The 18,290-nt window shown below is 36.2% G+C and overlaps 2 protein-coding genes across 5 annotated transcripts; one reads left to right on the forward strand and one right to left on the reverse strand.

Annotated features, from left to right (window-relative positions):
• Positions 1-581: 581 nt before the first annotated feature.
• On the reverse strand, positions 582-7,905 carry LOC110868924 (dnaJ protein ERDJ2A). Of its 2 annotated transcripts, none has more exons than XM_022118201.2 (11): positions 7,750-7,905; positions 5,605-5,817; positions 5,407-5,502; positions 5,172-5,292; positions 4,973-5,079; positions 3,922-4,139; positions 3,339-3,516; positions 2,784-2,903; positions 2,611-2,697; positions 2,307-2,417; positions 582-1,562 (listed from the first exon to the last, which is right to left on the reverse strand). In XM_022118201.2, exons 2-11 carry the CDS (start codon positions 5,788-5,790, stop codon positions 741-743), a joined length of 2,046 nt encoding a protein of 681 aa, XP_021973893.1. In that variant the 5' UTR covers positions 5,791-5,817; positions 7,750-7,905; the 3' UTR covers positions 582-740. The 2 variants fall into 2 exon arrangements, with proteins under 2 accessions (XP_021973893.1, XP_021973894.1); XM_022118202.2 differs by lacking the exon at positions 7,750-7,905 and adding an exon at positions 7,016-7,152.
• Positions 7,906-13,755: 5,850 nt separating this feature from the next.
• Positions 13,756-17,790, forward strand: LOC110868925. 3 transcript variants are annotated; one of them, XM_022118204.2, is made up of 7 exons: positions 13,756-13,879; positions 14,924-15,061; positions 15,248-15,569; positions 15,644-15,690; positions 16,242-16,304; positions 17,391-17,523; positions 17,648-17,790. In XM_022118204.2, the coding sequence occupies exons 2-7, from the start codon at positions 15,041-15,043 to the stop codon at positions 17,662-17,664; spliced, it is 603 nt and encodes a 200-aa protein (XP_021973896.1). In that variant the 5' UTR covers positions 13,756-13,879; positions 14,924-15,040; the 3' UTR covers positions 17,665-17,790. The 3 variants fall into 3 exon arrangements, with proteins under 3 accessions (XP_021973896.1, XP_035831267.1, XP_035831266.1); XM_035975373.1 differs by lacking the exon at positions 13,756-13,879 and adding an exon at positions 14,373-14,544; XM_035975374.1 differs by lacking the exon at positions 17,648-17,790 and having other exon boundaries at positions 16,242-16,386; positions 17,391-17,502.
• Positions 17,791-18,290: the final 500 nt, after the last annotated feature.

An 18,290-nucleotide genomic window follows, 5' to 3' on the forward strand; every position in this document is an offset into this window, starting at 1 on the left:
TCAAACCTTTTGAATCTAAATCCTTGTGGTTTCAATTTTGTTGCCTATTTCATCCAAAAACAAAATCCGATCAGATTTTTCAGTAAACATCCAGCTTTTTTGTTCTTTTCCTCCCTTTTAATGAAGAGCAAAATTGTCAGATTTTTTTAATTTGTTATAATAAAACGTGAAAAATACCATTTTACGCTTCATTAAAATGGAGGAAAAAGACAAAAAATAGTCGGATATTAACTAAAAAATCTGACTGGATTTTGATTTTGGATGAAAATGACAACAAAATTGAAACCACAGGGACCCAGGTTCAAAAGGTTTGAGTTTTGGACTAAAGTAGCAAAAGTGACCAAACCTCAAAGACCATTTTAACAGTTTACTCGAAGATTAATTTCAAGCTATAGCAATCATAACTTCATAAATGTTCTGACAATCTTGTAAAAATAGCACATTAATGTTTATTTTATTCATACTTGCAAGAGAATAAATAAACAAGTAAATTTGTAATGGTATACTTTGCGGTGTAAACGACGAGTCGAGCTACTCATAACCTACTCGAGATCGGCTCGCTAAAAGTATAACTATACGTAGACTAGTTTGGTTCATTAACGGTTTTGCTTTTAAGAAAAGACCCAAACTGTTACTTTGGGTTCTGAAACCCTAGTTTACAAACTTAACAACCATTTAAATAAAACTGCATTATCAAAGATGGAAAATTTTTTTATAATCCTGCCTAAATCAAAGTATTATCATTCCTCATCTGAGCCCGAGTCCGAACTTGACGCAGGTGCTTTACCATTAGCACGGTTATCTTTTTTCGTCTTCTGTTTATCGTCTTCTTCATCTTCACTATACTCGCTCTCATAATCTTCATCATATTCCTCTTCTTCAATCTCCTCTTCCTCATCCGCACCGTCTTCCAAAACGGGCCCTTCGTCTGTCACCCCTCCACGGGTCCCGGCCCGAGTCCGTTTCACAACTTTGACTTTGACTCCCGTCTTTTTATCACATCCGAGCCAAGAATCACACAACAAATAACAAGTCAAATTGTAATTCCCTTCGGCCGGAGCTTGGAACTTCCCCATCACGAGCCGAGACCCGCCTTTGACTTTGTCAACCGCTTCTCTGACCGCTTTACTAGTTTCCTTCGGGTTTGCCCCCGAGCCTTCCATTGTTTCCTCGATCGCTTTCGAAGCAGCGGTTACCGCCGAAGCTTCATCCATGAAGCTTACTTTTTGCGATAACCAGACGTTGTTTGAGTTTTGGTCGGCGAGAAGAAACCACCAGTTTTCTTCCTTGTGGAAAGGGAAATATGGGGCGTGAGGAAGGGCACGGGTCAACCCGTTGGCCCGTTTTAGGGTTACCCATGCTTGCATTGTGACGATATCGCCTTCTTGTATACCCTCTTCACCTTCGGTCCCGATAGTGACTTCAACTGTTATGGAAGGCATCATGTTGAGTACTGACTCTACGTCTTGAATTTCGGCAGCGGAAAAACCGCCAATTTGAGAAAGCAACTCGGCACGGTCCTCGGTTTTCATGTCGCGAAACTCCTGGAGGCTTTTCACCTTCTGCAATAACATATTTGAATTAATTTATTATTATTATTTAATTGAAAAAAAAACAAAATGTTGGTGTTTCTTCACTGAAACTACAAAGCATAATATAGAGGTGGCAGCTTCGACCCGTTTACAATTTACTGAAATAGTATATTTGGCGTAATCGTATTTTTCTCGCAAAGTTATCTGTACTATAAATATGCTATTTTGTCACACCAACCAACTTTGGCGCCTCAACTTTGGCATTAACCAACTTTAGCCCCTCAACTTTGGTAATGACATGTTTACCCCCTTAACTAAAACAACGTTAGCCTCTCAACTTTGGTAATGACATGTTTAGCCCCTTAAATCCTTAACCAAAACAACTTTAGCTTTCAACTTTAATAATGCCATGTTTAGCCCCTCAACTTTAATAATGACATGTTTAGCCTGTTAACTACAAGTTTAGCCCGTCAACTATAATAATGACATGTTTAGCCCTATAACTAAAACAACTTTAGCCCCTCAACTTTAATAATGACATGTTTAGCCCTATAACTAAAACAACTTTAGCCCCTCAACTTTAATAATAACATGTTTAACCCCTCAACTATAATGTCATATTTAGCCCCTTAACTAAAACATCAAACAGCTTTAGTTATCGTGATTTGCTTATTTTTATCTACGTTTCAAACCTGCTACAGAGCGTGGGTGGTATTACGGGTCAACCCAACTTTTTGGCCCGCATAAACCTTTATGTACTGTTTTTTTTTTTACCTTGCGGGCTATCTTTTTCATCACAGCCTCATTGAAATGAGGAAGCTGAAAAAACGGTGCATTTCCTTCTGTGGATCCTCCGGTAGCTTTCCTTGCACTAAGGGGAACAGCCTGCATTAAGTGCACAAATAACAAACAAGTATTATAAATTGGTACGGATTGTATTAGATTATAAGCTTAAACCGACATTTATGCTGCGAATTAACACAAGACGATGATGCAATTTACTATCATAACATAGTTTATAATTTTCAGCATCAGATAACGAGATTCAAAATATGACGAGCTGACTAATTTTATTAACCTGGATGATGCACTGAGAAAGCTCGACAACACCAACTGCAGGTCTTAGCCAGCCATGCCCTTGAGACGTACGTGGTATAACCGCCATCTGTATACAATAAATGTTATAAACAACTAAATATTTGGGCTAAAGCCTAAAACTATGCTCTGAATTTATAAAAAGATCCAGAATACCTTCATTAATTCGTCAATAAGGCGAGGTGCAAGTTCCACCACACGTTTGTAGTCATTTTGTAACTCTGGGGTTAAGGTTGTTGTTTCGCGTGTCAAATGCGCCTGAATCAACAACTCTGTCTGCAAACGAACCAAAAAAAAATAAGCATTAAATTTTGACCCAACATACGGGTTTCAGAAAGTAATATTATATATACTAACCAACTTTGGCCCCTCAACTTTAACAATGACATGTTTAGCCCCTCAACTTTGGTAATGACATGTTTAGCCCCACAACTTTAATAATAAACAACTTTAGCCTCTTAACTTTAATAATGACATGTTTAGCCCCTCAACTTTAATAATAAACAACTTTAGCCTCTTAACTTTAATAATGACATGTTTAGCCCCTCAACTTTAATAATGACATGTTTAGCCCCTCAACTTTAATAATGACATGTTTAGCCCCTTAACTAAAACATCTCTAGTGATTTGCTAATTTTTATCTACGTTTCGAACCCGATGCGAAGCACAAGTAGTAACCCACTAGTTTTATAAATTTTATAAAGACATTACCTTTACTAGTGCTGGATGTTGTTTCCAAAACTTTGCCTGCTCTTGTTTGATATTTTTGAGATCCAAATTCAACTCGCTTCTAACTAACATAAATAATTTCTGAAGGGGTTCTCCATCAGACCTACGGATTGGGATCTCCATATATTCAGCAGCTTTAATGAGAACATCCATAACTTTGCTGTAAAATCAAAACATAAATAGACGAATTAGAACAGATCACACATCATTAATACAAGAGTTAATTACTGGTTTCGTCCCTGTGGTTTGTCAAAAATCACTATTTCAGTCCATTAGTTTAAAAATTGCGATTTCAGTCCCTGTGGTTTCACTTTCGTAACCATTTCAGTCCACCTCGTAACCATTTCAGTCCCTGTACTAACAGAATAAATGGATTGAAATGGTTACAAAAGTGAAACCACATGGACTGAAATGGTTACGAAAGTGAAACCATAGGGACTGAAATCGCAATTTTTAAACTAATGGACTGAAATAGTGATTTTTGACAAACCAAAGGGACGAAAACAGTAATTAACTCTTAATACAATTATTAAGATTGTAACTGTGTAAGCGTGAGGATGCATACCTTGGGGCTAAAGAGGGTTTCATGAAGTAATAATAAGCGGATAGTGTTTGATGCATAACGTTATTTCCCGTATATTTTGATGATTTGGATAGATATACAACAGCCACCACCAATGGTAGAAGAATACACACACCAACAATCCATAGTAATAGTATTCCACCCGATGCGCCTTCTATATTTAGCAGAAATTGAGGAAGAGCTATACCCATTTGAAATCCCTACATCAAAACACAACATGATAAACGTAAATGAGTTGACTTGTATTATATTTTATCTCTAACTAGTCCAATGGGTTATGCTACATGATTTAACTAAAAACGACACTGGTCAAACGAGTCGAAGGCCATCCAAAGTGTATTCAAAATGCGTAAAATCTTCAAATCTCTTTAATAAAAAAATCAGATTATTTTAATAATAACTATAACTTTTTGCCAAATATGCTATTTTGTCACATCAACCAACTTTGGCCCTTCAACTTTGTCATTAATCAACTTTAGCCCCTCGACTTTAATAATGACATGTTTAGCCCCTTAACTAAAACAACTTAAGCCCCCCAATTTTAAAAATAAACAACTTTACCCTTCAACTTTAGTAATGACATGTTTAGCCCCTTAACTAAAACAACTTTAGCCCCTCAACTTTAATAAAAAACAACTTTATCTCCTCAAACTTAATAATGACATGTTTAGCCCCTCAACTTTAATAATGACATGTTTAGCCCCTTAACTAAATCAAAATTTTCCGCCCCTTAACTAAATCAAAATTTTCCGCCCCTCAACTTTAACAATGACATGTTTCACCCCTTAACTATAACAACTTTAGCCCCTTAACTTTAATAATAAACAACTTTAGCCCCTTAACTAAAACATCAAACAACTTTAACTCTCGGGATTTGCTTGTTTTTATCTACGTTTCGAACCCGCAGCGGAGCGCGGGTGGTAACCCACTAGTAACAATTAACATATTAATGCTTATCAAACTTTTAAAACATGGATACAGTGTTGTGAAGAGCTCCAACCTTGGCCCAACCCAACCCGTTTCAGAAACATACCTGCCGACCATCTGGATGACCATACTTTTCAAAGTTTTCACGGGAGATTGGATCTGTAAGTGCTTGATATGCCTTAGCAATGGACTCCACAAAATATTTGTGGGCATCTGGATTAAAGCAGAATAACGATCGGTAAATAAACTGAGACATCATGCAATTCATGTCAACTCAAAGATCAAAACGTAAGAACAACACGAACCTGGATCTGGATTTTTATCTGGATGGTATTGAACCGAAAGTCTCCTATATGCCTTCTTTATTTCAGAGTCCGTAGCTCCGGGTTGTAATCCAAGAATGCTAAATGGCTCAAACACTTGAATCTGATTCCGTCACACAAAACATCAATAACATGTTTCTCACAACATATATAAACAAGGATTCATCATTCATGTAGTACAATAGAGCTAACATAGTTACAGGACTTTTTTACTTACATCACGATTTATACTCTTTATATAGTACACAAGGACACCCATAACGATCCATAACAATACCAATGTCAAGTTACTCCATGTTGAAAAGTTTGAGATCTGTGAATAGAATCAAGATTAGAAACTCTTGCAATTGCGTATTTCTTTCGTGGAATACCTAAAAACTAAACTACAACAAGATATGAAAGAAAAAATGATTGCCTTTTTAAATATTGATTTGCGATATTTCCCTGAGCGGGAGCAAACAGCGCACTGGCAGTTAATGCTCTTGGCTTTTTTTGTGGCGGCACGACAAAGCTTCATGATTGTATAAGGTACAAGTGGTAGGGCCATCATAGTTAATATGAATATTGGAAAGAGACCGCTATTTTCCTCTGAAGCCCCCATTTGCAGGTAACTTGGTTGTCAACTTACCTGTTAAAATCAAAATATCATGTAGATTGTTACAAATTTGCTAGGTATTTGCCATTGCAAACTTAACGATACAGAGATCAAAATTTTTACTGAATGAGTAACAATTCCAAACTACAAAAATCCTACATCATGCAACTAAATTAACTAGACAATGTTAAAACATATCAAACCGCATACATCAATTTAAAATGAATCCAGACTAATCATTTTTTTATAAACAACCATCTAATCGCGTAAATTAACTTGTGACGAATCCACATGATCCATTCTTCACACACAGCTATCAAATCACCTAAAAACCATAAACCTAGATTACATCAAAGATCAAACAAACACAGACCAAACTAGCTATGCCTAACAAAAGTTCACGTTAGCCAATGACCAATCACATAACTGATAAACCTGAAAACTGATTACTCCTACAGAATTACAATTACAAAAATCCTACATCATGCAACTGAATTAACTAAACAATGTTAAAACAAATCAACTCGACTAAATCAATCTAAAATAAATTCAAACTACTCATTCTAAATACACAACAATCTAATCGCAGAAATTAACTTAACATGGATTCAAATGATCCATTCTTCGTACACGCCAATCGAATTGGCTAATTAAACTATAAACCTAAATTACATCAAAGATCAAACATATACAGATCAAACTACTTATGCCTGACAAAAGTTAAATTCAGCCAATCACAAAGACCTGAAAACTCATTACTCCTCACATAATTACAATTATAAAAAATTCTACATCATGCAACTAAATTAACTAGACACTGCTAAACCAAATCAAATCGCCTAATCAATCTAAAATGAATTTAAACTATTCATTCCAAATACACAACAATCTCATCGCATAAATTCTTGGTTTTAAAAAGCGCGCCTTAAGCACGCTTAAGCGCAAAGCGACCCTAGGCGCAAAGAGTTGCGCCTTGTATGACATAAAGAGAGCTCTGTACAAAAAGCGCACAAAAAGCAAGCTTTTTTGGGAAAAAAAAATCCCGCTGAGGCGCGCGCTTTTTGTACAGAAGGTGTTTTTGTGCTTTAAAGTGTTATACATGCAGCTAAAATGGTTGTACATTATATGATTTATACATTAATTAAATCATATATAAACCTTATTTATCACTATATTTTGGGTAAGAGATGTTAAAAGCCTATAGGATATATATAAAAAAATATATAAGCACCTTGAGCCTCAAGTACGAAAAGCCCACCGCTTTTGCAATTTGCGCTTCGCCCTTTGATTTTAGACCTTGTCGCTTTTGTGCGCTTCACGCTTTTTTAAACCAAGCATAAACTAACTTAACATGGATCCAAATCATCGATTCTTCAAACACATCAATCAAATCAGATAAATAAACATACACAAATCAAACTGGTTATGCATGCCTAACGAAAGTTCAATTTAGCCAATCACATAAACCTGAAACCTGATTACTCCTCACAAAATTTCAATTACAAAATCCTACATCATGCAACTAAATTAACTAAACACTACAAAAACAAATCAAATAGCCTAAATCAATCTAAAATGAATCCAAACTATTCATTCTTCACACACAACAATGAACAATCTAATCTCATAAATTAACTCTTCACACAGCAATCAAATCACCTAAATCAAATCATAAAACTAATTACATCACAGATCAATCATCAAACACACACAAATCAACCTAATTATGCCTGACGAAACTTCAATTCAACAGAAATATTGAAATCAAACACATCGGATACTCCGTCAGACCTACAGATCTACGAATTGGACACAAATCGGTACCTAAAACCCGTGCGAACAATCAAAACCTATAAAAAACCCTAATTTAACAGCTAATGCAGTAAATTTGGTTCGAGATTCAATGGTGAATTGCTAGTAAAGTGAATTGAATTGTATAGAATATGATGATTGATGACGATTTACCTGTAGGTGAAATTGAATTGAAAATTGAATTGAGAGAGATATGTAGAGATTGATCTAGGGCACGAGCATTAAACTGGAGGAAGAAGGTTTTGTGCCGTCTGTTGTTGCTGTTTCAATTGGGAACATAATATAACAATATCTCGTTCAGTAGCTGTTTCAATTGTATGATCATGTAATGTAATTTTAATGGGTGTATAGTGGAATAAGTAAAAGTTGTGTGGGCAAAATGGAAAGAAAAGGAAACTAGAGGGGTGTCAACGACTTAAAGAAGAATATATACTTTTTTTGAGTAAATTGCAATTTTAGTCCGTGTGGTTGTCTGGAAATTACAAGTTGCACTCCCAATCGTTAAAAACTGCCATATGAGCCCCCATGGTTTTATGTTTCTCTAGTATGAGTCCCTGTCAGTAACAAATTTAAATTAACTTGGATTCCCCAACCGCGCGTTGCGACAGGACGTCTGCGTGCGAACCAAACGCTATAGACCAGTTTCATTTAAGCTACTATAATTATAATATATATATATATATATATAGAGAGAGAGAGAGAGAGAGAGTAAGGTTAACATACAAAAAGCCTTATCATACATCACGTAGGAGACAATGGTAACCGTTGGATCAGGGGTATAATCACGCATGGGACCACATAATCACACATGGGACCACATAATCACGCATGAAACCACATAATCACGCATGGGACTATAATCACGCACGTTCTATGATAATAACGCACGTTATATTTTTTGTCATGTATGTTAATGTAGGTTAAGCCCTGATGTACATTATACTTTATCTATCTATATATATATATATATATATATATATATATATATATATATATATATATATATATATATAGAGTAGGGTTCGCACGGAAAGTGTGTTTTTCCTAGAAAGTCTAGGAAGCGATCTGGTCCATCCGATTGGTGTGTTTAAGGGTTGAGATTAAATCAATGGCAATCTTGTAATATTTGAGTTTAATTAATTGATTGTTTTAAATGAATAAGGGCAATTTTGTCAAATGGCCGTTTTTTAAATCAATTAGATAACTGCAATCCCTACTTTCATGGGATTTTCCCTCTCTCTCTCTCCATCATTGATTTGATTTTCTCTCTTTCTCTCTCCAATCCAACCCTAAACATAATAAACCTGCGATCTCTACTCCCCCTTGCTGTTGGCGACGCAAAACAGGACCCCAAAAGCATTCAGATTTCGGTTCCAAGGCTTGTTGATACTTCTTTTCTTCACTAGGTATTCATATCTTGTGTTGTGATTAACGTTCTTGAAGTGCATATACGTTTTCGGTCTTAATCTGCTTGTAACTTGATTGTGTTTTTTCTGTTTTAATTGATGATTGTAGAGAGGCATGTAAACACAGCGTCAAGAATCTGCTTGCTGTTAAAACACAGCGTCAAGAATCTGCTTGCTGTTAAAACACAGCGTCAAGAATCTGCTTGCTGTTAAAACACAGCGTCAAGAATCTGCTTGCTGTTAAAACACAGCGTCAAGAATCTGCTTGCTGTTAAAACACAGCTGTATGAATCTGAATGATAAAACACATTTGTATGAATCTGCTTGCTGTTAAAACACAGATGTATGAATCTGAATTGCTGTTAAAACACAGTTGTATGAATCTGAATGATAAAACACATTTGTATGAATCTGCTTGCTGTTAAAACACAGTTGTATGAAGCTGAATGCTAAAACACAACTGTATGAATCTGCTTGCTGTTAAAACACAACTGTATGAATCTGAATGCTAAAACACAACTGTATGCATCTGCTTGCTGTTAAAACACAATTGTTTGAATCTGAATGCTAAAACACAACTGTATGAATCTGCTTGCTGTTAAAACACAGCTGTATGAATCTGAATGTTAAAACACAGTACCAAGAACATGCTGATAGATTCCAGCAAGAAAACGAAGGAATGATTGATATTAAGTGAGATCAAAAATCGAAAACAAAAAATTCCAAAATTTATGGATAGTTAGTTATTGAAGGTAATTTCCTAAAATAAAATAGATTGTGAAAGTACATAAATGCCCTTTTAGATAAAATCCTTCAATGCCACATGTCGCTTTCTTATTGCTTCCTAGACTTTCTAGGAAAAACACACTTTCCACCCAACTCCTACTCTATATATATATATATATATATATATATATATTAAAAAAAGGCTTTCCAATTTTATATTTCGTAACTTATAGTTTTTAAATATTTACTCATTCTACAAATACTAATATAGGGTTAGTATCGTACCAATACCGTAAGAAATTTAAAACTGATCATTACAATCCGAGGTAAAATGGATCAACAAAAAAAAAACCCATAAAACGTTATAGTTTGGCATCAAATACATTTACAATGTCAATCAAACTACTTGATCTATCCACTTCTTTCTATCGTGAGATCGAAGTTCAGGTGGTTATAGAACTTCAACACCGTCTTGAAATGCAATACTAGGTGGCTAAGGGTGGCATTGATCGTAATTCCGGCACCATTGTTCAAGTTTAAGTTCGATATTGTCCGATCATATCCGAGTTAAAAACACTAATCAAGATCAACAAAAACGATTACCTCTCACAAATTCGATCTCCATACTTGCATCAAGTGAAAAAACGGTCACCATTGTCACCGAATGTTTAGGGTGGGTTGGGTTGGGTTGGGTTTCGATAGTTTTGGAAGTACATGGACGTAATGGGTGGTGGTGTGTAAAATTGGAGGACACGTTGAGTATAGGGCAACACAAATGGGTAAAAAAAACCATAATGCCCTCACCCCTAACGTATGTAGTTTGTGTTTTAACAATACATACATGCGCCGTTACAGGCCATACGGACCCATATTGAAGAAACATGAAACCACAAGGGCTCAAGTGACACTTTTTAGCGATTAGGGTGCAACCTTTGATTTTGGGAGAACCAGAGGAACACAAATTGCAATTTACTCTATTTTTCTAATTAAAATATATTGTTGGCATTTTTATCTGCATTTCAATATAAATATATATTAAATTGTACAACATATTCGAATACGACTCGGTTTGTTGTATACCCAACCTAATACTCGTTGGGTATATGTCGTGTAATAACCCATCAGGTATCGGGTATGCCGTTAGCTTGTTAAAAAAGTCGTTGAGATTTACATGTACATTTCGTTTTTACTATTATAATTATTGTAAATTTTATTTTATATAACAACTATTACAAATTAAATTATGATACATTCAATACATATAACTTTCATCATACATAAATAATATCATTATATCTGTATGAGCCGATTCCCATACCGATTGAATACCGATTGAATGAGCTTAATCGGAGTTCATTTGAGCCGATTTCCTACATTTCTTAGGTTCAAGATATGTGTGTGTACAAACCGGTGTACGAACCAAAACAAAAACTCCGAAACCGTTTCACCAAGAATCGGTGCACAGAAAAAAAACCGGTTTGAAATTGATTAGGATTTAGGTAACAATACCAATGTGTGCCCCTCTAGGGGATTGGGTTGTCTTCGTAAGTTGTAAACACAAATGCCGCTAGGCTCTTCCAATTCCACTTTTTTTAAAGGCTAACTTCATTAGAAACAAACCAAACCCACAAACTAGGGTGACCAAAAACAACACTACATAATTGCAAATTACGCCTATTAGCCCAAGAGATGGACTTGAATTTAGACCTACTTTTGAGCAATAAAAACCAATTGCCTTCACTTCACTTATAATATTTTCAATTACAACTGACTTGTTGTTGAACTTTAAATGTTCATCGCTCCCCACAAACTCCAACACTCAATGATAATATACCATGAAACGCTTCTCTAGCCATCCCCGACAGCCTAAGAGAGTTATGTAACTCCAAAAGATAAGCAAAGAAGCTTGGCACCTTGCACGGTTGCACCAAGAGCTAATGTGAAGCGACAACACTAAGGCAACCATACACAAAGTAAAAAGGTGTTTACTCGTTTCTTCTCCAAAACACACAACGAACACGTCATATCTTCAATATTTGTATTTCTCTTCTTCAAAGCAACCGTCGTTCCAATTCCACTAGATGATCTTTTTTGTTTGAATGACACTAAACGATCATTATCACTCTTGGTTTTGGAAGTTGCAACGCCCATTTCAGGAACCAATAATTTTTTTTGAACGGCTTAACTTATACTAAATCCGTCTTCGGCGGGGCTCGAACCCTTGATCTCAAGGGGAGCAACACCACATTAATACGTTAAATGACTTTGTCAAGCAGACTCAACTCGTCTAAGAAGCCAAAAAGTTGGAAAATTAGAGAGTAAACAACCAAAATGGTCCTTGAGGTTTGGTCACTTTTGCCTCTTTAGTCCAAAACTCAAACCTTTTGAAACTGGGTCCATGTGGTTTCAATTTTGTTGCCATTTTTCAACCAAAATCAAAATCTAGTCAAATTTTCTGTTAACTTCCAGTTTTTTTTGTTTTTTTCCTCCCTTTTAATGTATGGCAAAATGGTTTTTTAACGTTTGATCATAACAAATTAAAAAAAAACTGACCATTTTCCCCTTCATTAAAAGGGAGGAAAAATACAAAAAAAAACTTGATGTTAACTGAAAAATCTGACCAGATTTTGAATTTGGATGAAAATGACAACAAAATTGAAACCAAATGGACTCAAATTCAAAAAGTTTGCGTTTTAGAATAAAGTGACAAAAATAACCAAACAAACATCGTGAGGCAGTTCACTCAAAACTAAATGAAACGTACAATATAGAGTTAAATGCTTGGTTGGTCCTTGTGGTTTGCGAAAATTGCAGACTTGGTCCCAGTGGTTCACTAATTACACGCGTGGTCCTAATAGTTGTAATTTTTGCACTCAGGTGGTCCTTGACACTAACCTAAGTTAAATATCTCAGTTAAGTGTGTGTGAAATGTCTGTTTTAACCCTAAGATTAAAAAAAATAGAAATAAGGCACCCTTCTTCTTCCCCACTCCACCCTTTAAAACCACCCACCACCACCAACTCCCCAAACCACCATTACCCGGTCAGTCAGTCACACGCACACACCCTCCCTAGCCCATCACACACACCGATCACCCCACTCTGTCGGTTCCCTTTCTCTCTCGTGTTCACAGCAAGAAGCACGGCCGGTCACCGGTGAAACACTGGCGACGGCTACCGGCGACGGGTCCGCTTACAGGCGACACACAAACACCCCTAGCCCTTCCTTCTCCGACAAACACCCGTATCACCTTTCTCTTCATCTTCATCTTCTCGATTTACAACTGTTTGTTCTTCCTGTGCATCTGAATCAACGATCTGTTCAACAGATCGTCACAGATTTCATACTTTACTCAAAAAGGTTGAATCGAATCATGTTGTTTTAGTATGTGATTGCTGACGACCTGTGTTCGGACTCGTGGATCTTGTTTTCTTTCTCAGTCATGAAGATGTGATTTACCGGAAACATCTTTGAAATCCGGTTGAATTCGGAATACACATCGGTTTCGTTAACGTGTTCGTGTGATGCATCTGGTTGCGTGTTGAGAGTGAAATTCAGGTTAGAATTTGTGTAATTTAGGTTAGGGTTTGTGTGAAACAAGGGGGGATGGCAGGTGGTTGTTGGGGGTTTGTCGGAGGTGGGTGTGGTGCTACCGGAGAACGGAGATGCCGGAAAACCGGCCGGTCACCGGTGTGCTACCGGAGAACGGAGATGCCGGAAAACCGGCCGGTCACCGGTGTGAGATCGAGAGAGAGCAGAGGGAAATGGGTATGATGATGGTGATGAAGATGATGCAGAGGGTAATATAGTTTTAGGTTTTTAATTGTTCAAGGGTAATATAGTCATTTCACACATAGTTAACTCAGAAATTTAACTGAAGTTAGGGCTGGGGACCAAGAGAGTGCATTTTTTACAAGTTTTGGGACCAAGAGTGTAATTAATAAACCACTAGGACCAAGTGTGAAATTTTTGAAAACCACAAGGACCAACCAAGCATTTAACTCTACAATAAGGTAAATTACAAATCAAAGAATTCAATATTCAATATCACATTATTTAAAAACCCCAAATTGTTGGTACTCATACTCAATCTCCTCTTTGTGTTTCCGGTGTCAGTTGATCTCAATGCTTCCTCCATAAATCCACCGGAGGTAACTTATAGTCAGATTTCATTTGGTTTTTAAAGATCGACTTTACAAATTCGGAATTCAGTTGAATTAGACAAAATCACGCTTGTAAAATGTTAAATTTTCAAGCTTTAATTGTTTGTATTTCACTAGAATCAGGTTCTAAATTACAATTTCAATGGTGGGTGTTTAGAGATGGTAAAGCATTAGATGCACATTACGTGTTCGATGAAATGCCCAAGAGAAATTTTCATTTATTAGGAGCACAAAAGCTGTTTCTTTGTTTAGAAAATCTAGTTGCAAAATAATTTGTTTGTTTCTAGAATTTACAGTAATTTATTGTATCTTTTTTTTAATTTCTGCATTACTTTATGACTAGGGTTGTAAACGAACCGAACGAACACGAACAAGGCCTTGTTCGTGTTCGTTCGTTAAGGAAATAAATGTGTCCATGAACGGTTCATGAACACTTATCGAACGAGATTTTATGTTCGTGTTCGTTCATTAAGGAAATGAGTGTGTTCGGAACGGTTCACGAACACAAATAAATTTGTCGAACGCGACGAAGGATAAAGGTAGATGGCCCAGAGAGTAGCACTGGAACTTGAATCCTTTATTGTGAAACGGAGGTTGATCGTATTCGCCGATGTAAATAATGAGGAAGGAAAGGAAAATGGTGCATAAACAAGGTACAAGTGGGTTTCCTAGTTTAATTTTTAGGTTAATAAAATAAAAAAAAAGTTTAATAATATAAAAAGTATAGATAATATATAAAAGTACAAAAATTCTTTAATTAAAACACAAAAAACGAACATAAACGAACGCAAATAAACGAATGTTCACGAACACCTTACCGAATGTTCACGAACGCAATCGAACGAACGAGATCTCTGTTCATGTTCGTTAATTTAATTAATCGAACGAAATTTCTTGTTTATGTTCGTTCGTTTATTAAACGAACGAACATAAACGAACTTCCCGCCGAACGGTTCTCGAACTGTTCGCTGAACGTTCGCTTCGTTTACAACCCTATTTATGACACTATAGTTTATACCATGTTTTGTATAGGATATTGTGGCAGGCATTTGAGTTTAGCTAAGTTGTGTTGTGAGAAACTTTTATGCATCTCGATGCCTAAACCGTCCGCATCATCTCAGCTTAACAATTCTGCGCGTCCAGAAGAAAATGCACTCATTGACCAAGAAGGTATCTGTTATTGTTTCGTATTTCTAGTACCAATGTAGACTCGTGTTAAACGTAGAATAATATAATTCAGTACTTGATTGGTTGAGATTTAGAAATTCACTGGTCTAAAATCTGTTCAAACCAGTAAATGTTAACTTTTTGTTTATGGAAATTTTTAATATTTGATAATAATATATTTATATCCAGTTGAGCGCCAGAGTGCTGCAATCAGGACGATTCGTGATGTGGAAACCGAAAGATTACTTACTGCTATACGCTTGCTGGAATCCGTTACAAGCAAGGAACAACTACAGAGTACAGATCCCGTTACTTAAATTTTTCGACGAAAATCTTCCAAACCTAACGGTTTCAAGAACCGATAAAAATGGAGTGATAGAAGTTAAATGGAACGATAAGGATGGTGACGTATACATGAACACAGCTGATGGAGGAAACATGATCTCTTATTTTTTACAACATATGTCCACAACTAAATCTGACTTTGACTTTGACTTTTTAAGTAAAGCTGGTAAATTCTTATGCAGTATTGGTTTGACTTTTTATTTTGTGCATAAAAGTTTTCTTATATGTTGTTACCGACAGGGAAAACAAGCTTCATTAGGGCTGATGATCTTCAGATGAAGGATTTTGTATGTTCTTATGCATTTTGATATCCGTTTCTTCTATAAGTTTATCACCCGTCATTTATCTTGTTTTATTACGCTTAGAGTGAATTTCAAGAATTGTCCTTTATCTTTATAACAATTTTCAGGCGTTGTCCTTTATGTTTAAAATTGACGAGTTTTGTCCTTTATGTTTTCATATCATACATGTTTTGTCCTTTAGGCCTAACCCAGTTAGTTTTTTCAGTTAAATTTGGTCATATGCTTTGCACATGAGGGCATTTTTGTCAATTCAAAGGTAAGTTCAACGACAGATTTACAGCTCAAAGCTTCTGCAACCTTTGAATTGACAAAAATGCCCTCATGTGCAAAGCACATGACCAAATTTAACTGAAAAAACTAACTGGGTTAGGCCTAAAGGACAAAACGTGTATGATATGAAAACATAAAGGACAAAACTCGTCAATTTTAAACATAAAGGACAACGCCTGAAAATGGGTATAAAGATAGAGGACAATCCTTGAAATTCACTCTTACGCTTAATTAGTGGATGTTTTATTACTTGTTTGATGCTTTAGGTTCTACCGAAACCATCTGGCACTCACAGTCTTGGCATCAGAGATTTTATGCAAACTCCCGGGGTATGCTGCATTGCTGCTCGGTTCATTTCTGTTTGTCTCTGCTACACATGACTGATTTACCGTTCATCGTGTCTACGTTTAGGTGTTTAACTCTATACAAATTGTGAAAATAGCGTTATCTCACTTTTCCTTGAGTAATGTGAATAATGCCCAAAAATTAGGGGTGCTAAACGGGTCGTGTTCTCGGGTTGGTGGATCCAACTCGACCCAACCCGAACACGAAAATCGTATCAGACACATGAAACTGAACACGACACAAATATTCGCGGGTTGATCCAAACACGACCGTTAAGTGTTAACTGTTAACCCGATATTTTTTTTTTATTTTTTCCGTATATTATTATTTTCAAAATGAAATATTACAACAAAAAATACAAATGTATGTAAAAAAATTACATTTTAATTATAAAATCTAATGTCACTTTCTCTTTTAATGTAGTTATTTCATAAAATACCCAAGCAATTTAACTTATGACAAAAACATTTTAAAAAATTAAATTATAATATAAACGGGTCGGGTTCGACCGACCCAACCCGCCCCGTTTAGCTAAACGGGTTCGTGAGTTCAACCTGTAACTAACCCGAACCCGTTTAGACTGAACCCAAACCCGCGAATTGCGTGTTAGGTTCGTGTTGTGTTTTCCGGTCGTGTCAGAAATTCAGGCAGGCCCGTACCAAAAACAACGGCATTAACTATCAATAGAAACTACATATTACTACGGTTGTGTTCTTTTCGGTCTACAAGATAATTTGGTGGCTTTATCATTGCCATAAAAGATAACTTTGCATGGTGAAACTTTGGGTCGTGTGTTTATGATATCTATGTAGTTAATATCACGATATATCACCGATATGTCAATGATTATATCGGTCCCCTGGTGAGATATCGGTGCAAAATATCGGTCAGAATATCAGTACTAATAATATCGGCGATATTGACCGATATTTGACCTATATTGGACCAATATATATATCACCGATATTGACCTGATATCCGATATTTTACCGCATTAACTACTTAGTATGATATATATGTTGGCTTTATCATTGCCAACTGTTAAATATTAAGAGTTGTTACAAACGCAGGCGAGTAGTGGGAGATCGTCTGTCGGTATGACACCTAAAACTTTAAGGATTCCGAAACAGGGAGAGATGCTTATGTCTGTTCATGGTTCACCGGTTGGTGTTTACAAGGAAAACAACATGGATGCAATACACGGTAAGTCAGTAATATATATTATTCTAAACGTTGTCTTCGACGTCCTGTAGACTATCATCAGTTAATGTAAGACTACCTGGCATCATTTGCGAAGTTTTGTTTTGTTTGATGATTTTATCTGCAGAGACAGAGGAAGAATGAGCTGTTACCTGCAGATTACTGTATTCCATGAAGTTGTAATGCCTAATCTAGTTATGTAAATTGGATAAGCTATTAGAGATTAAGACATCTATTTATAGATGGTTATATATGTTTGTGTTTTTTTAATTATGAAAGAGAACCCGTCAAATGTGAACAAAAAACCAGTGTTGTAAGAATCGCTAGGCACGGGTCTGCTGGTGAGGTACCGACTAGCGATTAATCGGATTGAGTAGACATGTGTTAACACCTTCTTTGACCTATATTTTCAAGCAGATAGGATTAATTGCCGAAATTTACAAATTTTAGTAAAAAATTTGGTCGGAATAGCTAGACTGCCACCGATTTTTGGCTAATTAGGACTGGATTTGACAATTGTTGACTGCCTACCGATTAATTGGCCGATTAGATAAAAATTACTCTGTGAACCTCCGAGTCCGACTAGGGATTAATCGACGACTAATCAGAGGCTAGTCGGGATTTGACCACCTACCGATTAATTGGCCGATTAGCTCTTAAACACTTGTTCCATCTTTTCAAACTCTTGCTTTCGTCCACACGAATCAATCAACAAGTTATAAGTTATGATGTCGGGTTTTACCTGATTACTCTGTGAACGTCCGACTAGG

Source organism: Helianthus annuus, chromosome 7, assembly GCF_002127325.2.
Source record: "Helianthus annuus cultivar XRQ/B chromosome 7, HanXRQr2.0-SUNRISE, whole genome shotgun sequence".
Classification (NCBI taxonomy): domain Eukaryota; kingdom Viridiplantae; phylum Streptophyta; class Magnoliopsida; order Asterales; family Asteraceae; genus Helianthus; species Helianthus annuus.

What these genes read in the sequence shown, in the direction of transcription:
- LOC110868925 (XM_022118204.2), top strand. Translation starts at nt 15,041, where the DNA reads ATGCACTCATTGACCAAGAAG. An exon ending in TGCACTCATTGACCAAGAAG is followed by an intron (nt 15,062 to 15,247) that starts GTATCTGTTATT and finishes ATTTATATCCAG; the next exon opens with TTGAGCGCCAGAGTGCTGCA. An exon ending in ATTTTATGCAAACTCCCGGG is followed by an intron (nt 16,305 to 17,390) that starts GTATGCTGCATT and finishes TTACAAACGCAG; the next exon opens with GCGAGTAGTGGGAGATCGTC.
- LOC110868924 (XM_022118201.2), bottom strand. Translation starts at nt 5,790, where the DNA reads ATGGGGGCTTCAGAGGAAAATAGCGGTCTCTTTCCAATATTCATATTA. An exon ending in GTCATCCAGATGGTCGGCAG is followed by an intron (nt 4,140 to 4,972) that starts GTATGTTTCTGA and finishes GTTTTGATGTAG; the next exon opens with GGATTTCAAATGGGTATAGC. An exon ending in TTTCTCAGTGCATCATCCAG is followed by an intron (nt 2,418 to 2,610) that starts GTTAATAAAATT and finishes CACTTAATGCAG; the next exon opens with GCTGTTCCCCTTAGTGCAAG.